Below are 19679 nucleotides of genomic sequence, written 5' to 3' on the forward strand. Positions count from 1 at the left end.
CTAATCTCTGAAAGCAGCTCCGCACTCTTATCTCCAGTGTTGCTCCTGCTCTTCCTTGTATAGTTGAAGTAGAGGAGAATCCTCCTTGAAAATCGGTTTTTGAGAAGGGCAACTCACCTGACTATAAAGCACCACAAACATTATTATAGTCCAGGGGGAATATGGCCTGAGATGTGTTTTGATTGTTTTGAAAGGATACTGCTCTACTCTCTCCCTGTTCAGCTGTTCGTATTGCCTGCCCAAGTGCGCTAGGTTGAATGAAAGAAAGCTTTTAAAAAATTGCAGAAAAGAGGATTTCGTAAACTTCCCGTTTCCGTAGTTCCTTAACTTCAGCCTCAGAGGTGTAAAACATCAAGACAGCATTGCACGCGCAGCTTCAGAGGAGCCCAGGCTGCATCAGCTCCTCAGCTCCATGTTTGCTGGGTGGTTTTGTTTTTTCCCCTTTCCCTGGCTGTCCTGCGGGCTCCGGGAGGCTGTGGCTTAGCAGGTTGCCCTGTGCCGGCTTAAGCCACAGCAAATTCCCACGTCCCTGCTCTTAGCTCACAAGTGCTGTTAAGTAAAAGGCATCAGCTTAACCCTGGGTGGAAGAGGTGCGTGCTTGATGTGCTCTGCCCTCCGTGTTTGCAGTGGCTTAGGCTTGCCTTAAGCTTCGGTAGCTCACTGGTGGCACTCGGGATCAGCCGGAGAGCTAAACCCTCCCAAAGGTGAGATTGTAGAAGAGGGAGGGAGGCGGAGAAGGAGAGATTTGTGAGCTGGCTCACCTTGGCTCGCTGCCGGAGGTTATCCCGCTGCGGGTGAGTGGTCAGAGTGGCTTGCAGCCCGCTGCTGCCCTCCCCGGGTGTCTCCCCCCAGGCTGTGTTTTGGAGGGAGTATGTGAGGGTGCTTGGTGGTGCTGTGCTGCCTGGCTGGATGTCACCAGGCACTGTGGCTGGGGGCAGGGGAAGATCCCGTGGCCAGGGACACGCCAGGCAGAGGACAGTGTGTGAGCATCACCCTCGGCAGAGCTGCTGGAGCAGGGCAGTGCCGCAGCGTGTCTGAATCTCGTCCACATCTGCCTGGGGTGCACTGCGACCACAGAGCCCAAATACAGAGCCCACCTAGGAACAGTATCATGTCAGCTGCCGGGTAAGAGAGCAGGGACATCCAAGACTGTCAGGAAGCAAGAGTTTCCCCACTGCAGAGAAAGGAAACCCCTTGTCCTTTGGGTTCTCATCTCACCACCTCACGCCTGTTTTTCCCTTGCAGGCTGGTGCGCACCCTTCTCCTTACAGAGAGCATCTACTTCACAGAGCAGGATTGCAAAAAAGGCGTGCACGTGAGAGGGAGTACAGGTTTTCCTCCCTACCGTGGCTGGGAGGTGAAGGCCTGCGCTCCCTGCCCCTGCCATGCCCTCGGCTCGCCGTGCTCTTTGGGCACCTCTATCCCCAGCATCTCTGCCCCTCGGGCTGCCTGGTGTCAGGGATCGCTCCACTGATGCTCCGGCTAATTTTTGCTTAATGAACAAATGATGACTCTCCCTGCTGGGTGCTGCCTTGTCCTTTCACACCCCCACCCTTCCTCATTTCTCTCTCTCTTTTTTTTTTTTTTCTTTCTTTTAATGAGGTCAGTTGAACTTCTCCACCTAAATTAGATGTCCTAATAACCAGATGCTCCTTGGGGGGGAGGGGGTTTGGATGGAGTGGGTGGAGAGAGAAGAAAGGAGCTTGTTAGCGGGAGCCTGCCTTCCCCCTGCTCCCCGAAGCTGCCTCAGCTGAGGGCAGGCTGGTGATGTGGGACAACAAAACAGGCAGCAGGCGTGAACGGGCTCCTGGCGTCTGACACACTGCGTTAGAAGCAGTTGAGAGAAGGGGACCAGCAATTTTGGAGGAGCATCCACCACTCCCTGACGGGAGGAGGCTCGAAGAACTGCTCTGAACAGCACTGTGCTGGCGGGGCTGGAGCCCCAGAGTAAAGCCCGGGACGGGGGGAAGGGCAGGGCAGGTGTCCTTTCTCCTGGAGATGAAGCACTTGGGAGTCTGCAAGCAACTGGGAAAGCTGTAGCTCCCCTGGGTCCATCAAGGACAAGCCGAAGCTGGGGCTGTGCGCATCTGTTCCCCTCGCACGCCCTCCCTGGGCGCACAGGGAAGGGGTTGCTGGTGGGGCCACGGGGCACCCCACTGCCAACCCCTGTAGGTTCGTGTGGGGCTTGGGAAACTGTGGGAGAGCATCTCTGCCCCAGGTGCTCGGGGTGGGCTCACTGGCTTACAACTGCACCATCCTGCTTGGGGGTCCCGTGCAGCTCGGGTGTACGGCTTTGGCCAGCAAGCTGCTCTAGCAAGGCGTGTTGTGGAGCGGGAGCAGGTTGTGCAACGGGGTCCTCTGCCGCTGCCTGGGAAGGAGCATAGTGACAGCCTGGAACGGGCACGTGGGGCAGGCTGGGTGTGCGATGAACGGAGCCCGCAGCAAGCAAGCAAGAAGTTCAGGCCCTGAGTCGGAAAGCTGACCTAATTTCCAGTTCTCACATCTTCTCTCTGATTCTCTTTTCCCGTTTCTTCCACGTTATTTACTTTTTTTTCCTGCGCCCTTTCCCACTGGCTGCTTGAACTCACCCAGTTGCTTTGGGAGATGCATTTCTATTGGCATAGGCGTTCCAGCTAGTCATTAATGTACAAACAAGGATACTATTGTAATTGGAGGATTTATTACTACTGCTGTGAAACAACTGCCATGCTGCCATACTTAACTCTTCGGCTCCCCTCTTGCCTTCTGCCAGCAGCTGAATCAGTAACAAACTGCCCTTTTAAAAAACTGCAAATGTGCAAACTAGTGATGCATTACGTTACGTTTTTATTTTATTTTCCTGCTCTTATCGCAGAATGTTGCAGTGATACAATTGGAGGTGACTGCAGTGCTTCACCCTATATTTTTTGATTGTGCAGCACTGAAAGTGACTTCATAGTTAAACTTCTTATTTAAAATAAGGCTTAGATATTTGCAAAAGGATCAAAAGTGTATTCTGACTGCTTTTCTTTAGCCCACGGCGCAAGTTCTGGTCACCCCTTCGGGAGCTTGAAGTGAATTCCCTGACTAATTCAGAAAAGTGTGTGACTTCTTTTTCAATTTAGTTAAACAATTAGTAGCTGCCTTTCATTTAAACTTTTCTCAAACCATCCTTATGTCTTAGTGCAGGTGGGGCTTTAATGAAAGCAAAGTAATCCCCAAACCAGCCAGGTTATTACCACTTGCTTTACATTTTCCCCATGGTACCAGGAGCCTGTTGCTATGTGTTGGTGGGTGAGGAAGAAAAGAGGGGAAGTTTTGCATGGAGACCCTACACACTCAGTCACAGAGATAGTACATCTCAGGGTGGTAGGTTTGTCTCCTCAAATTCGGGTCCCAGGTAGGACCTTGGACATTGGGGAAAACTTAGCAGCAGCAACAGGAACACAGCTCTGCCTGCCCCAGGCCACCTGTGAGTTTTTAGTTGGGAGTTAAAAATAAGGCAAGCAAAGGACACTACTGATTTGCTCAGTTTTGTCCACTTTTAAAGGTGACATTTGAGAGCCCTCATCAATTTTGCAGCATAACACAGCATGTGTTTTCCTACATGAGCTTTTGATTGACGAGGAAGAGCGGTGTTTGGTGTGCTGCAGCAGGTATGGATCGGCATGTACAGCTAATTGCCAGGCATGAGCGCTTGAGAGGATTACATCGCTAATCTAGATATCTTTCCTGCCTTATCACCACCCCCTTCCTCCTGCCACACGCATGGGCACGTACTTGGATGCTGTAAGGAAGGAAAATCAATAGTGGTGTCGGGGAGGGATTTAAGGAGCGTGGCTCCCTGAGAGCTTGCAGTGGCTGGGAGAGGAGAGGCCCCTTCCACCTGTTTCTGTGGCATTGGGGTGGCTCTGGTGGCACACCGTCCTTCCCTGGGATGGCACAGGTGGCCACCAGAGGGTTAGCAGATTGCAGAGGGTAATGACGAAAGGCCATGTCGCTGTGGCAGTGCTGTTCAAGGTGCCATTTGGTGCCTGCCAGTGCTCACCTCTGGGCTGGTGACACTGGCATTGCCGTTCCTCTTGAGCAGCTTGTTTCTGTCTTGCACGCACAACCAGAGGGGCTGGGGAAGGAGGTTCGTGGCGCTGAGCTGGGATCCCTGCGGGGCAACAAGATGTTGTGGGGCAGATGGGAACATAACTCTTTCTCTAATTCCCTGCAAAATCCAGAGTGATATTTTTCCACCAGAAGCAGCTCCCTAGGAGTAGGGAGTACATGTATTTGTTCTTCCTAAATAGTTCACAATTGACACTTGGCAAGCTTAGCTCTGTCCAGGTAGTATGGAGTGGGTAGCTGGGGACATAGGGTGTCTCTAAAGTGTATCGGTGGGTAAAAGCTATAATGAATTCCAAAGGAAGATGAGGCTGGTGGGTTTTGCTTGACCTACAGTAGCCCTGAGATGGTCCCGCTCTGCTGGGTAGCCTGTGTAAGTTGTTTTACTCCCAAAGAGCTTACAGTGTGAGGCTACCATGGTACTAAGTGATTTTCACAGCCTCTGGCTCTCAGCCCGACGCTCCTCCTGCATAGCTCAACAAGAAAATGGCATCACAGGCAGATTTGCTGCCGTGCCTAGGAGTAGACGAAACGTTGGTAGCTCTCTGGTTTGTGTCTGGCACATAAAAGCTTTGATAGCTACCCCTTGGGGTGGTTGGGGTTTTGGATACCCAAGGACAAACCAGAGGGGAAAAGAGAGATGCCTGTGTTGTCTTTGTCTGCCTGAGGCAGAGTTCAGCACAGCACCGGGAGCTGGAAATGGAGCTGGTTCTGGGGCTCAGAGGAGAACCCATTGGAGAATTTGAGATGTGTGCTGAGGCCAGACTGGGAACTCCAGTCTCTGCTCCCTGCTTGTTTTCTGGGAGATTGTAAGCCAGTTCCTTATCCTAAAGTAAACGGCCTTAATTCCTGATCTGTAAACGCTTTATGTAGCTCAGCGAGTGCTCATTGCTTGAGCTGTGTGCATTTGAAGTGGGCTTGACTGGAGCTGTGTGTGCAGGCTTTCTGAGGAGGGATGCCCATGGGCATCCCCCTGGGGGAGAGGGGAGTATCTCCAGGCTCCCACCCTCCTCCTCCTCCTTCTTGTCCTCGCCGCAGGGCCCTGGGACTTTCCCTAGCTGGGTCCCTAACACCCTCTAGTGGCAGTATTTACGTTTAATATTTCGGGAGCTCTCAAAACTTGGGGACGCTTTTGAGCACCCTCTGCTTAGCAGCCCACCCACTGTTGAGTACCTGTTCCAGTGCCTTGTCAGTAACCTGCAGCATGGGGACTAATAGGAAATGCTGTATTTCTTGCTCTTTTTTTTCAGTGCTGTAAATACAAGCTCAATGCTGTCAGCTGTGGCCAGGGCAGACTGGCTTGGGGATGGCCATAGTGCAACAGGTTTTCTCCCACCAAGTGTTTTTCAGCCGCTCATCTCCCTGTCCAGGCACTCACTGCCAAACGTAACCTTGATGCTGGAGAGAGGGGAGCTCTGCTGACACCTCCAGGGGTCACAACAGTTGCAGGGCTTCACTTGTGTTGGGGGACAAGGAGGAGGCAAGACTGGATGCTGGGGGAAGTGCAAGGCCCATTGAAGAGAGGAGAAACAGGCAGGAGCTGGGTGAGAAAGAGCAGGCAAGAAGACGTGTCCTGCAGTATCCATCTCGTCTCTGATTCAGATATGGCCCCACTCCTCTTCACACAGTGATGACTCTCATCTAAGCTTATCCTTGCTTTCAAGCGGAGCTTAGCTTGCAGAGTGCCCCCAGAAACCCTGGGGCTTCCCGTGGTGGGCAGCTGCGGGATAAGTGTGGGCAGCTTGGCAGTGTGATGGCTGGCAGTGGAGCCAGGGCTCCTGGGTGAACACCTTGCAAATGTCCTGATACACAGACTGATGTCCTTGAAGCATGAGCAGGGCGACTGGCCTGGGAGGAACTTATCTTCTGATAACACACCTCCCCGCGTACAGCGTTGTGCCCTGACGAGCACCTTTGCAGTGTTCCCTGCTTGCTTTTCTCTCTGTAACTTCCAGGGCTGATGTGCTCCAGCATGATGGGGTAAACCGTGCCTGTAGCCCTCTTGTTGGTGCAGGTCAGCGGGGTCTGTGCCTTCGGGTGGTGCTTGAGCCCCTGCAGACCTGCCGCCCCTCTGCGGGAGTCCCCAGTGCTCTGCAGCACTCAGAACGAAATGCTCGTCGGGCTTCTGAAATGAGCTGTGACCTGCTGCCACGTTTGACTGCCTCCTGAGAACGGCGTTTCCCCCTTTCTCTTACCCGCTTCCCTCCTCCCCAAACCTGGTACCCGAGGCGCATCTTGCTGTGTAACTGAAACAGTCTTCTGTGCATCACTGGCCAAGCGCGAGAGCGGTGGTGTGAAGCGCAGAGCCTTCCCACTGGCCCTGCCAGCTCAGGGTTCTTGTCTGTCCCTCATAAGATCTGATCCTTCAGAAGCCGGGCTTTAGCCGAGCAGGTCTCCAGTCCTCCTGGGTAGGAAGGTGACACCGAATGTATGTCCATACCAGGCTGGTTTAATAGAACGGCCTCGAGGTTGTGTGCAACCCAAAAGGTCTTACCAGTTCCTCTAACTGGGAAGATCTTGGTTGGCTCTTTTAACAGAAAGAGCAGGAGGAATGTCACACAACGTGTCAGGTGAACCACAGTTAAATTACTTCTGAGTCTTCTCCAGGAAGGCATTTTGCAATAACCCGCCCATGTGGTGTAAAAGGTGCTAATCCTCCAGCCGGGTTATGACCTGGAAATATGAAGTCATGGTTCCAGCTGGCAAAACGGTGCCTGTGCCAGCCTCTAACCTGCTCAGGGAACGTTAGCCCAGCCTTCAGACAGGCTTCCCGGCATTATTCCCAGGGAGTGGGCAGCTCCACGTCTGGCAAGCCACGTGTCTGCCCCCTACTTGAGCATGACCCAGCTTGTCCCACAGAGCAGGGACAAGCAGCTCTGTGAGCAGCTCTCTGCTTGGTGCCTTGTGCTTAGCCGGCAAGCGGCCATGCTGCTGAGCAGGGCTTAGAGCGGAGGGGGGGCGGGCAACACAGGCAACCGATGGGGTGTGCAGGGCTCTCAAACTGGGGGAAGGAGGATGGGCACACTTTCTGCACAGAAACCCCCATAAGCTGCTGTGCGGAGGCTGGTGTGAGCAGGGAGCTCTGCCTTCAAAGCAGCTCTAGTGGGAAAGTAACTCCAGCGAGATGGTGATCAGGTTTAATTTATTTCACTGAATTTCACTGAATTTTTAGAGTTGGAAGGGACCATAAAGATCATCTAGTCCAACTCCCCTGCCGAAGCAGGATTGCCCAGAGCATGTCAGAGCATGTTACTCAGGACTGCATCCAGGCGGGTCTTGAAAATCTCCAGAGACGGGGACTCCACAACCTCCCTGGGCAGCCTGTTCCAGGGCTCTGCCACCCTCACCGTGAAGAAGTTTCTTCTCATATTTGAGTGGAACCTCCTATGTTCCAGCTTGTGCCCGTTGCCCCTCGTCCTCTCCCTGGCAACCACTGAAAAGAGCCTGGCTCCCTCCTCCTTCAACCCACCCTTTAGGCACTTGTAAACATAGATAAGGTCTTCCCTCAGCCTTCTCTTCTCCAGACTAAAGAGTCCCAGCTCTCTCAGCCTTTCTTCATAAGGGAGATGCTCCAATCCTTGAATCATCCTTGTTGCTCTTCGCTGGACTCTTTTCAGTAGTTCCCTATCCCTCTTGAATTGGGGAGCCCAGAACTGGATGCAGTATTCCAGTTGTGGCCTCAGCAGTGCAGAGTAGAGGGGGAGAATGACTTCCCTCGACCTACTAGCCACACTTTTCCCTATGCAGCCCAGGATTGCATTGGCCTTCCTGGCCACACGAGCACACTGCTTGCTCATTGTCATTTTTCTGTCTACCAGGACCCCCAGATCTTTCTCTTCAGAACTTGACTCCAGCAGGTCCACACCTAACCTGTATTGGTGCCTGACATTCTTCTTCCCCAGGTGCAGGACCCTACACTTTTCCCTGTTGAACCTCATGAGGTTCTTCCTTGCCCAGCTCTCCAGCCTGTCCAGGTCTCGCTGGATGGCCGCACGGCCCTCCGGGGTGTCAGCCACCCCTCCCAGTTTGGTGTCATCAGCAAACTTGCTGAGGATAAACTCGGTCCCCTCGTCCAGGTCGCTTTATTTATTTAAATATTTATTATTTAAATAACGTAAGAAAAGTTGGTAAGAGCCCGTGGCTGGAGGGCAAAGAGAAAGGAGCTGCACGGCTCTGGAAACTATTCAGAAAGGTTTGAAATGAGAAATTTAAATCTTATCATGCCGGCGGCATGAACTGGCGGGTTAGTTGCTGCTGTCACTGCTGCTCTGCTGGGAGTCAGAGGGAAGGGGGGACAAAGCAAAGTGAGGTGGGCTCCTGGCTGCAGTCTGCTGGAGGCTCTGGTGGTGGGCAGCGGACATGCTTTGGGTCCTCAGCAAGAGAGATGGGGGGAAGGGAGGGAGGAGGACATGCATCTGCAGGGACAGGGGCAATGGCCTGCCACGTAAATGGCCTTAGCAGGTACTTTCCATGTCAGGGGCAGTTAAGTTCCCTGAGTAGTGAATGTGTGGTAAAAGTGGATGCTCCTGTCCGGGCTGAAAAATGGGAAGATTTCCCTCGTTTGCTCCATCTTAATGGCTTTTTTCTTTCCCCTCTTCTGCTTTTGACTTTTCTGCCATAAATAATCCCAGCAGTTGTCTTCACTGCAGCTCGCTGCTTTCTGTAGCCGTGCCTGAATGAAACAGATGCAGTTTTCGGCGGCTCAGCTAATTTCATCAAACCTTCCAGTGCTGTCAATGAAACTGAACTGAGATATGTTAATTATATTCCACCAGTACACGGTGAAACTGTGGGCATTAACAGGCTTGCTAACGCTGCCTCGTCTGCAGAGCTGGGGAGAAGGCTTACATTCCTCTTTCCGCGTGATGTTGCTTGAGACAACAAAGTCTTGAAAGACTTAGGAAAGACTTCTGGTGGTAGAACCTTGTGCTAAAATTAAGATGCTTGCTAAAAGTGAGCAAGGCTAGGTGGCTGCAATTTCTTTTTCATCCTGATTTTAACGGCTGTACTTCCTTTCCTCCAGTTAATCAACTGGAAAAGTAGCCAGCAGTTTTATTACCAAGTGCCTTGAGGTGGCTGTGTCCTGGGAGCAGGCGTTGGGTGGGCTGCAATTGCATTGCTGCCCTCAGAGGAGCCACTTCCCTCCGAATGCAGAAGCCCCTTCATTTGACCTGAGGGGGTCATTAAAACGTGAAACGATATAAGCAAAGAAGAGGGGAATTAGATCTCCTGACTTTTTTATGAGGGAAGATTAAAGGAACTAAATAAGTTTAGCTTGCCCCCACCAGTCACCGAGGGGCGAAGACCATGTCAGGGCTAAGGAGTGGCTGAAGGATGTGGGCTGGAGGGGGGTCACGAAGCATGCTGGGGGGCACACAATGAAGGGGAGGCCACCCGTGACAAAGTGTCTCAATGGGATGCGGACATATTAAGCTGTGCTGCTCTGCAGCGTGATGGAAAACCCTGTGCGGCCACTGGAGCCATTGAGCAGGAATTTAAGCACAGTGCTGGAGTATGTGCTGCAGGTCACAGTCTTTCCCAGCCAAGGGCTTTGGGGACAGCTCTTCTCTTTTTGGGGGGAGTAGGTGTGAGCCAGCAGGGCTTTGCTAATACTTAATGATTAATTACAACTGTAAAAAAGAAACCTCTTCCCCACCTCTCCTTGAACGCCCCTGGGCTTTAGACTCAGCGTTTCAGTGTTGCTAACTCTTGGGTTGTGTTTCCCCCGTCCCCCTTTGCTGCAGTGATCCCAGACTCGCTGCGAGTGACAGCGGTCCCGCAGACGCTGAACAAAGTGGAGCGCGACTCCCTGGAGCTGAAGTGTGAGGTGTCCAAGAGCACGGCCCAGCACAGCCACGTCTCCATCGCCTGGTACCGGCAGCGAGGCAGCGAGGCGCCCGTGGAGGTCATCTCCCTCAGCCGTGACTTTGTCCTGCGGGCCGGCAGCGCCTACGCCCAGCGGCAGGCCACGGGGGACGTCCGCTTGGACAAAGTTGGGGAGACCACCTCAAAGCTCACCATCTACAACCTCCACCCATCGGATCAGGGCGAGTTTTACTGTGAGGCAGCGGAGTGGATCCAGGACCCCGACAAGTCTTGGTATGCCATGACCCGCAAGCGTTCCCAGGGCGCCATCGTCAACGTGCAAGCCACCGGTCAGTGTCTCCTCTGCCTTTTCTTGCTCGGCCGGGTGGTGGGAGGAGGTGGAAAATGGGGCTGTGCCTTGGTAGGCAGCTGGGGCTCGGCTCCCTCCTTTGCCGTGTGCCCCGCTCAGGAGGCTGCTGGCAGAGGGGAGCAGGGCAAAGAAGGGCCCAAGCGCTGCCTGCGGGCAGGGCAGATGGCAGCAAATAGCAGCCAGGGGACACCGGGGCAGCAAGGGGGCTTGGGTGGCAGGCCCTGCCTTCTGACATGGCCAGCGCTCTGGAGCTGGCACAGGAGCTAAAACATACATTTTAAGCACTTGGTGCTAGGACAGGCAATGAAAATTTTGGTAAGTGAGGAGATAAGAGTGACACGGCAGAAATTAAAACTAAAACTTTCAGCAAGCACTTCTGTATTGTACAGGGTCCATTTGCAAGTCAAAATCCTTCTCCCAGCCTGCAGCACAAGTTCCCGCTAAGGATCTAAAGACCCAGTTGAGCTCTTTCTTCCTCTTTGATAATCCCAAAGGCCCTTCCTCTTGGCCCCGGCTGAGTAGGGTGTGGGTAGGACTAGGCTCCATCTTGCACCCTGCAGTGCCATGAGGTGCTGGTGTCACAGCGGAGCTGCTCTCAAGAGTCAAGGCTGGAGGAGAGGGTTATGACTGGGGACACCTTGCAGCTCTGGCATGCTGGGCAGCAAGCTGCCTCTCCTGCAGCATGGGTGATCTGGGCTCTCATAGCAAAAGCAAGCGCCAAGCCCCTCACCCCTCCACTTGTGGATGCACGTGTCCGAGGGATGATGGCTACGCAGAGAGTGGCAAGTTGTAAATACTTCACACAAAGCGTGCTGGCTGTCCCGGTGTGCCTAGCCATGCTGATGTGAATTGGTCTGTCTCTCCCCAGATAAGGAGTTTAGTGTCCGGCTGGAGACAGAGAAGCGGACGTACATCGTGGGTGAGCCGGTGGAGTTTCGGTGCATCCTGGAGGCGCAGAACGTCCCTGACCGCTACTTCTCCATCTCCTGGGCCTTCAACAGCTCCCTCATTGCCAGCCTGGGGCCCAATGCTGTGCCGGTGCTCAACAATGACTTTGCCCAGCGTGAGGCCCTGGGCCAGCTCAAGGTAGCCAAAGAAAGCGACAATGTTTTTGTGCTGAAGATCTACCGCCTCCGCCTTGAGGACAGTGGCAAGTACAACTGCCGGGTGACTGAGCGGGAAAAGACCGTAACGGGGGACTTCATCGACAAGGAGAGCAAGCGGCCGAAGAACATCCCCATCACCGTCCTGCCGCTCAGTAAGTAGAGACTGGCCCATCCCCTCCTGGGGCCATTGCTCTACTGGGCGGCTTACTGGTGACACCATGATTTGGCCAGACTTCAGCTGTGGGAAGGAGGGAGGAGAAGAGTTTGCATGGTGTGGAGACTTGAAATCCCAACTGAAAAGATCACTTTTTTTGATGGGAAGGGCATGATACAGAAGGAGGGGAACATGTCAGGTTCACGGGTGGGGAAACATGCCCCCACCTTGGTAATGGCCCCAAGCTGGCAATTTTGGCCTTGAGCTGAAGGTGCATGTGACAGCCTCTGACTTGCTCCTCACCTCTCTCCTGGCACTGCTCTGCTGGGAGCTGGGTACTCTAAAGTACTCATTAGGCTTAACGGGGAGACCCTGGTTTATCGTAAGAGCTGCTAGGTTCCTGCAGGCCGTTCAGCAGCTGTTATTCAACTGTCTTGGAAGACAGCTGTACTGGGAGAAACCAGAGTTCATGTGCTCCTTGAGCCCCAGTTTGGTCTTCAGCATGGAGCTCTGTTGTGTTCACTGTGCATCTGCCAACCCTGGTGAAAACAACCCTGCTGGAGGCTTGCCTGAATGCCTTTTATGTTTGTCAGACAAACGTGACAAATACAGAAATAATGGGGTGAGGGGAGAGGGTCCACTGACTCATTCCTTTTTTTGCTCTCTGAAACTCAGGTAGCTGTGCCATGATGGACCATGCACATGTTGCCCAGGCTACCCTGGCAGTGGGCTTTGACCAAGCAGAGGGTAGCTGCGAGAGATTTTTGCTTAATGCTTGCCTCCTGTCTCTTAGGTTTTAGGAAAATGCAGCTCTTTCCTCTAGCTTTTTTTCCCCTCCTCATTTCTCCAAAAGAAATTCTGTTTCTTTTCTCTCCTACCAATATTTGGTCTCATTTGTTTGGCTTTGAAAATTACTCTAGCTAGAAATGTTGCACTGGACAAATGTCTAAAATGTAGTACTCCTAGGCACAGCCACCTTTCAGACAGATTTCATTCTTGCCATTTGATAGATCACCAGCTCTAGGAACAAATGTGATGATTTTTCAAGGGTGCTAAGTGTCCATAACTCCAACAGAAGACAGCAGGAGTAACCAGCACTCAGTATCTCTGAAAAAACAGCCGTAAAGCCTCACATCTCTGGGAAGCTCAGGATACCAGTATTTTTTGATGTTACCAAAGACTGATAGATCCCTGTAGTGTCAGTAGTAATGGGAGTTTGAGAGAGCTTCTCCCAAAAGGTGTTGTAGGAATGGATGTGGCAAGATGGTGATCAGGATGACATGATTTGAAATGCCCAGGGAGCTGGAAGCTTTTGGTTTTTTTGGCAGAGCCAGTTGCACGCGGTGCTTGTTGTAGCAACACAAATTCCCTCAAGTTTTGCTGAGATTCCATCACGGACCTGCGACCAGAAGATGCAGCAATGTCTCGTGAGCCATAGGCAGAGAGATTTCTCCCGGCTTTGGCCTACACATGCTTTGAGTGTGCAAGTCACCAGGAGCAGCTCGCTGCCCACAAGCTGGTTTTGGATGTGGTCATGCATGAGGTTAAGATGTGCCTGGACCCAAATGTGTGGGCAGTTTCCTGCACCTGGTAGAAAGCCTCTCTGGCCAGCAGCGTCCTTTTTGCAGACCGAGAAGTGGCGAGTGTATATCATCTCCCCTGTGTGTCTGCGTTTCTCTCCTTAGAGACCAGCATCTCCTTGGAGATTATCAACAACGCCAGCAATGTCTTGGAGGGGGAGAGCCTGCGCTTTGGCTGCAACGTGCGCTCGGGCTTCGGGCCTCAAAGCCGCCTCTCCGTCGCCTGGCAGCTGGTGGACAGGCTGAACCGGCGCAGCGAAATCGTGCGTCTGGATCGGGAGGGCACCCTGCAGCCAGGCCCCTCGTACGCCGAGCGCAGCAGCTATGGCGGCATCCAGGTGGAGCAGGTCCGGCCCGGCTCCTTCACCCTGGAGATCTTCAACAGCATCAAGGCGGACGAAGGCCACTACGAGTGCCGGGTGGCCGAGTGGACGCGGACACTGGATGGGGAGTGGCAGATTGTTGGGGAGCGGCACGCGGGCACCCCGGTGTCCATCACTGCTTTGGGTGAGTACTCGAGGGACGGGGGCTGCGGGACCGAACTCCCCGCGTGCCTGGCTCCCCCCAGGAGGTCACCTGTGAATAACCGGGGCTGCTGGCAGCGCTCCTGCCCTTGCTTGCCAGCAAAATGGAGGTACCCGGCAGCCCACCGCAGCTGCTGGTAGGTTGTTGCAGAATGCCTGCATGCCCTGTTGCACGTGGGGGCGACGTCTGAGGGGTGGCTGTGGCAGGAGCAAAGCAGGAGGTGGCTAAGGAGAGGGGCAGTGCTTCCAGCATCCTTCTAAGAAGAGAGGCTTCCAGTCCTGTGATGTGTCCCCCCAGCACTGGAGCCGGGCTATGGGCAGTGCAGTGGTGGTGCTCCATCATCAGCCCGTGGACATCGAAGCCTCCTTGCCTGCCATGGGTGAACCTTACCTCTGCTCGCCAGACCAGGAGAGCAGAATGCTGGGCATCTGTTGGCCTATCCACCAGAAACGGCAAGCATCTCTGAGAGTGTCAGAAGCCTGCAGAAGACACGGGTCAGGAGCAGTCCTCACTGGCTCTGCACAGAGGCACCGAGGTGCTGGCCCGGAACCACAATGTTGTCCATGACCGAGCCGAACTAGAATATAGGATCATTGCAGCTGGTACTCTGCTCTGCCAGAGAGCTCCTCCATTTCAAGCACAGTGAAACACCATCAGTTTAGGAAAGGGCATTCAAGTGCTCTGCAGGTGACTGAAGAAGGGATGACTGCTCCTATGAGGCCACTGATTTGCAGAATGCCAGGCCTATAAACAATTGCGGAACTCTGTTGAAAGGTTGAGATAGGAATTTTTTGGGTTTTTTTTTTGGTTCTCTGCAGCATTAATCTTAAGCTTTGGCAAGATGTGTGAGAGACCAGACTTCAAAGTTGTATCATGTTCTGACTAAAATCTTGCTTTTTTCCTCCTTTCCTCCCCTTCACTTTTGACCTTCTTTCAGAGGCAGTTCTGTCTGGCACTGGAAGTCTTTGCTATATAGCTTCCAAAAACAGGTAGGGACGTTAGTTTGTAACGAACTACAGGCAGATCTTGTTTCAACAGCCTCTTCCTCATCAGGTCAGCCGCATTTGGCCTGCTGTAAGTCCACGTAGCAGCCCTTCTCTTTACTCTGCCACTTGTAGAAGTGTTGACATTAAGTGCTGAGATTTTAAAATGTATCACTTTTACTTTTGTCAAAATTTAAGATGCTTGGAATTGCCTATCAGTTCCAGAAGATGTGATGGAAAGGTAGTGTCCCTCCTCTGCTCCTTGTCCCAGAGAAATTGCCAGCTTTTGAGCACGTTCTGCCAAGTCCTAAGAAGTTCCCAGGTCCTCTTCCTATAACTAGCAAAGCATAAGTAGCTCATGAAAATTTAGTGGAGAAAATATTGAGTATTGTTTTGTTGCTGCTGAATCTGATATTTTTTTGTTCAGCGTCATGTTTTTGAAGCGTCCTGAGAAACTCAAATGGAAGGTGCTATGAAAGAGCAAGAGAGGTTTATGGCTACAGAAATTGCTAGTAAAAAAAATGCAGTAAATTTAGTGACACTCACATTTCAAGTTAAGGTCTAATCGTTTGCCAGCCTGCCAGGGTAAAAAACTCTTTAGCTGAACCAGCACAGATGATGTTCAAACACATAAATCTATCTACAGGGTGGTTCAGCAGCAATAGCCAGAAGAGAGATGTGCTGTCAGATGAGACCAGATGTCCCTGAACTTCTGAGGATCTCAAGTGCCCGGCAGGGATTTCAGTCACTGGCTGGCTGGGGAAGGAGGGGCAGGCAGGGTGAGGTGGGGCTGCTGTATTCTTGTAGGAAGATCTTGCAGAAAATCTGCCCGCTTTTACGTGTGGCTTCTCTCCTTTCCTACAAGTCCCAAAGGAAGAAGGGCCTTTGTGTGTTAACCTAAGTGCCACAAGGGTGTTGATTGAGTTGAGGACCTGAGAAACACACCTGCCTTTCGCATGGCAGTCAAGAGAAGTACCTTCATGAAGCTTCCTTGTCCATCTCCCAACTGGAGATTAAACTTAATGAAGTCAGCTGATCTTGATGAAATTAGGTTGACTTTCGAGGGCCATCGCTAGCTCATCGGTGCTCTGAGCTGGGCCTGGTAACACACTTGCTGGGGCAGAAGGGCTGTTGCAGGGCCTGAAGGGAAGGGGTTACATGGGGATGAGATGCAGCAGTCCGGCAAGGGAGACAGCCTGGGTCTCATTCTCCTCTCCTGGGTAATCACTGAAGATGGCAAGAGGCTTTAATCCCAAAGATTGACCTGTTTTCTCAGTAATTACATGTCTCACAGCTCTGGCATGGTGACGCTGTGGGGCTGTGGAGGCACGTGCTGGAAGCATGCAGATACAGTGGTGTCTATGCTGAGGCCAGTCTGGCCCGTGGCAGCAGCTCTGTGGGTTGCGGTGAGCTCCCGGCTCACCTCTCAAACTGTAATTTCAAGCCGGTGGTGGGCTGAAGCTCTGCACTGATCCAGAAGATGTTCCTGTTTCTCCTGGGCACTGGCAGGGCTCTCACCTGCGGCGGTGGCTGTGCCGGGTGCCACGACAGCCGGCGCTGCAGGGGGAGGCAAGAGAGCGGGCGCCTGGTGTGGGACACCCCACAGAGCCTCTCGGGAAGGGAGTGCTTCTTGGGGATGTTGCCAGTAGAAAACAAGGTCCCTGCTAAATCTGCTGGCTGCGCTGAACTGGTTTGAAGAGAAGAAAATATTTCTCTCTGCAACAAATAAGCAATGGAAATACTCTGACCCAAAATGTAAGCCAGACAACAGGGAATATGTTATCTTCAAATTACTAATCGACTGCTGGAAACTCCCCTAAATAAACAAAGTGGTGGGAGTAGACAAGTCAAAATGTATTGACTGGCTTGCAGAGTGGTGGACGTGTGAGGATAACTGCATAAAGCCGTCCTGGGGCTGTGATCTGGAAGAGAACATAATCCGTGCTGTGTGAAGAACAGGAGCAACCAGCTTCTCTCTCTTTCAGTTGCCTCCATCCTGGGATTTCGTAACTACTGCCACCTCTCCGATGCATGAACTAAGGCTGCTACTTCTCGCTTTCCTCATCTTTCTTTCACCTGCAACAACCAGCCACATACCTGGGGTGGGGGTCAGGTTGGGGACCTCCTGCCCAAGAGGTGGATGTGGATCGTGGGGTCTGCGAGTGGTCAGGCTGGCTCTGGGCAGCTGCTCTGCCCATCACTGCTCCCTTGCCACATCGCTGCTGCATTCCTGTACGGAGCTTTGGCAGCGTGCAGAGGCTGACTGCTCGTCCCCTGGGTCTCAGGGGAGCTTGTTCCTCTGGGCAGAAACGGAGTGCAGTCCTGCTGCCAGTGCTCACGCAGGTGGTCACCGCTACGCAGGCACTGAAGTGTCTTTTTGCCGCTGCTGTTCCTGCCACTTTGCAATTGCGAGCAAGGAGCCAACACAGTGCGAGTGGCTGGTTATTCCAGGCCCACAACTGGATGACCGTGCTCTAGCTTTTGCATGCTAACACCAGGGCCTCGTTAGGCAGGTGTCTCTCAACACCCTTTTTTCTCTTTCTGCAGAGGCTGGCTTTGCTGTCACAGCTATCTCCCGCACCCCTGGGGTGACCTACAATGAGTCCTTTGACCTCCAGTGCATCATCAAGCCCCACTACCCATCATGGGTACCAGTGTCGGTAACATGGCGTTTCCAGCCGGCGGGCAGCACTGAGTTTCATGACCTGGTCACCTTCACACGTGATGGCGGGGTCCAGTGGGGCGACAGGTACGCGGGTTTCCGGACCCGCACTGCCATTGAGAAAGCTGAGTCCAGCAACAACGTGCGCCTGAGCATCAGCAGGGCGAGTGACACGGAGGCCGGCAAGTACCAGTGCGTGGCCGAGCTTTGGAGGAAGAACTACAATAGCAGCTGGACGCGACTGGCGGACAGGACCTCCAACCTGCTGGAAATCAGGGTCCTGCGGCCAGGTGAGTGCCAAGAGCATATGAGAGGGGCTGGGGTGGGGACGGGGTATGTACCAGTGCTGCAGTGGTTTCTCCAGAGCAAGGACCATTCTCGTGGCTACAGCTGATGTTTCACACGTGTGCATAGCTGAGGTGGGACTGCTTGGCTCTTCGGCCATGGATATTTTGGAGCCCCTTTATCCACCTCTGGGGAGCTAGGTCCTCTATTTGCTCCTTGTGTACTGTTCATGAGTTTATCTTCTGGGAGGTGAGGTGACTGCAGTCCAGTCTCTGGGCTGTTCTTGTGAGATGGAGATGTCTTTCAGGTTGCCACCTCCATTCATCAGAGCAGACTAACCTGGGTTAAAAAAGGAGAGGGACAGGGCAAACAGGATGAAAGAAGAGTGATGCTCCCACCAAAGCCTGCATGTGCATACATGCCATAGGTGAGACGCTGGAGCTCTTGTCTAGTCACTGGCTGCACTTCTCACTCTGCTGGAGGCATCTTCAAAATCAGCTAGTGATCAAAGAGCCTGACTTTCATCCCCAGTAGAAACTGAGCCCTTTCCAGCTGGAAGTCACCAAGGCCATGGGTGCCCATGCGGAGTGTGCGACAGCTAGGCAGCAGTCACCTGACTTGGCAGGGAGAGTCAGAAAACCTACAAGGTGCTTATGCTCCATGTACAGCTGGTGGAGAGAGTTAGGTGTCTTCTGTAGGCCTTATCACTGATATTTTGGTGGTGCCTTCTTCATGAAGGGTGCAAAGGTACGTGGTCAGGGCAGCTCTTGGCAGGTTCTCGGCTCACTGCTGAGCTGAACAGTTTATTGCTGTCTTGGCCTTGGGGCTGGAGTTGATGTGTGGAGGGAAGCTTTTGGCACCTTCATGACTCTTGGCTCAGGTCCTTGCAGCATGGTCAGTCCTCCCTTTGTGATCCCATGCGGATGGACTCCTTCGTAGGGTCTGTCTTCTGGCTTTGGGTTTTTCACCTCAGTGGCCCTTCTCATATTCTCCTCCACCTTCCCCAACCCTTAGTATGACTTTGGAAAAGTCAGGGGATGCTGCAAGCTCCAGGCGCCTCATAAGCGTTCCATCCTCTTTCTTCCCTCCCTCCTACATTGCCCTCATCTCCAGGTTAATCTTCTCCATTTATCTTGATTATTCTGCCTTGTAATACATGTTTTACTGCTTGCAAGGTCAGGTTGGTGATGTTCATCATTTTAGCTTATTTCCCTAGGAAACAGCGTTGACTGGATATGGTCCCTGGAGTAATATGCTTCTTCATGGCACATCTCTGTTCATGCATATGTGTGTGAGACAGAGAAGGAGAAATCCTTGATAACAGCTTCCAGAAAACAGCCTCTGTGTCACAGCTCAGACTGGCCAGAAGGACATTTATAGGATGTTTAAACTGTGCTCTGGCAGCTGGTTCTTCTTTACTGGAGCAGTAACCATCAAGTGATGCCTTAACAGAACAAGTCATCTAGGTCTCTGTGTTTTTTACCTCTCGCGAATCTTCCTGCTGCTCAACAAACTACTGCTGCACAAATCATAGCTGTCAGTCCAATGAGCCTTGCATAATGTTTGTGGTTTTATGGCCTGCAAGAGGATGGAGGAGAAGAGGGAGGCTCCTCAGAGCATCCCCAGCTCCATGCTTGCTCTCTCTCTGTGTTTTGTTTCCGTGTCCCAGCCGCCTCTGAGAGCGGGTGGTTGATGTTCTCCATGAGTGCAATGCTGGTTTTCATACCAGTGACTGCTGTGTTACCCTCTGGTTTTGCAAGCTGCAGAGGGTCATGTCATGTTGTTCCTGGGTCTTTGGCTGGATAATTTCCAGAGAGGATCCAGGACAATGTGGGAGGCGCCTTCCTCAGTCACCTCTGAATGAGTGTCCTAGTGGCCCCATAGTCAGACCTATGCTGATGAAGCAGGTGCTGGTTTTCAGATTAATATCCAAGGTTTCTTCAATAGGTGTCATTCAGAACCTCTGAGAGACTGAACACCTGAGAGCACTGTCAGTCTAAGTCTGTAGCTCTGTAGTCACCTTAATCTGGCATAATTTCTAGCTGCTATTGGATGCTTTCCTTCTTCCTTTGCCACTAGCTCCTGCCTTGACCCCTACGCCAGTGCATTTGGGGTAA

At 52.6% G+C, this 19679-nt stretch overlaps 1 protein-coding gene across 2 annotated transcripts in view; it reads left to right on the forward strand.

Moving 5' to 3' along the window:
* IGSF3 (immunoglobulin superfamily member 3) overlaps positions 1–19679 on the forward strand; it is a 75273-nt gene that overhangs the window by 29596 nt on the left and 25998 nt on the right. The window contains exons 2-5 of one of the 2 annotated variants that reach the window (XM_074146284.1): positions 9837–10247; positions 11136–11525; positions 13162–13614; positions 17163–17567. In XM_074146284.1, the coding sequence (XP_074002385.1) occupies positions 9837–10247; positions 11136–11525; positions 13162–13614; positions 17163–17567 (1659 nt within the window). The remainder of the gene's footprint in view (positions 1–9836; positions 10248–11135; positions 11526–13161; positions 13615–17162; positions 17568–19679) is intronic. The other variant, XM_074146294.1, reaches the window with a different exon arrangement.

Source organism: Numenius arquata, chromosome 1 (assembly GCF_964106895.1).
Source record: "Numenius arquata chromosome 1, bNumArq3.hap1.1, whole genome shotgun sequence".
Lineage (NCBI taxonomy): Eukaryota > Metazoa > Chordata > Aves > Charadriiformes > Scolopacidae > Numenius > Numenius arquata.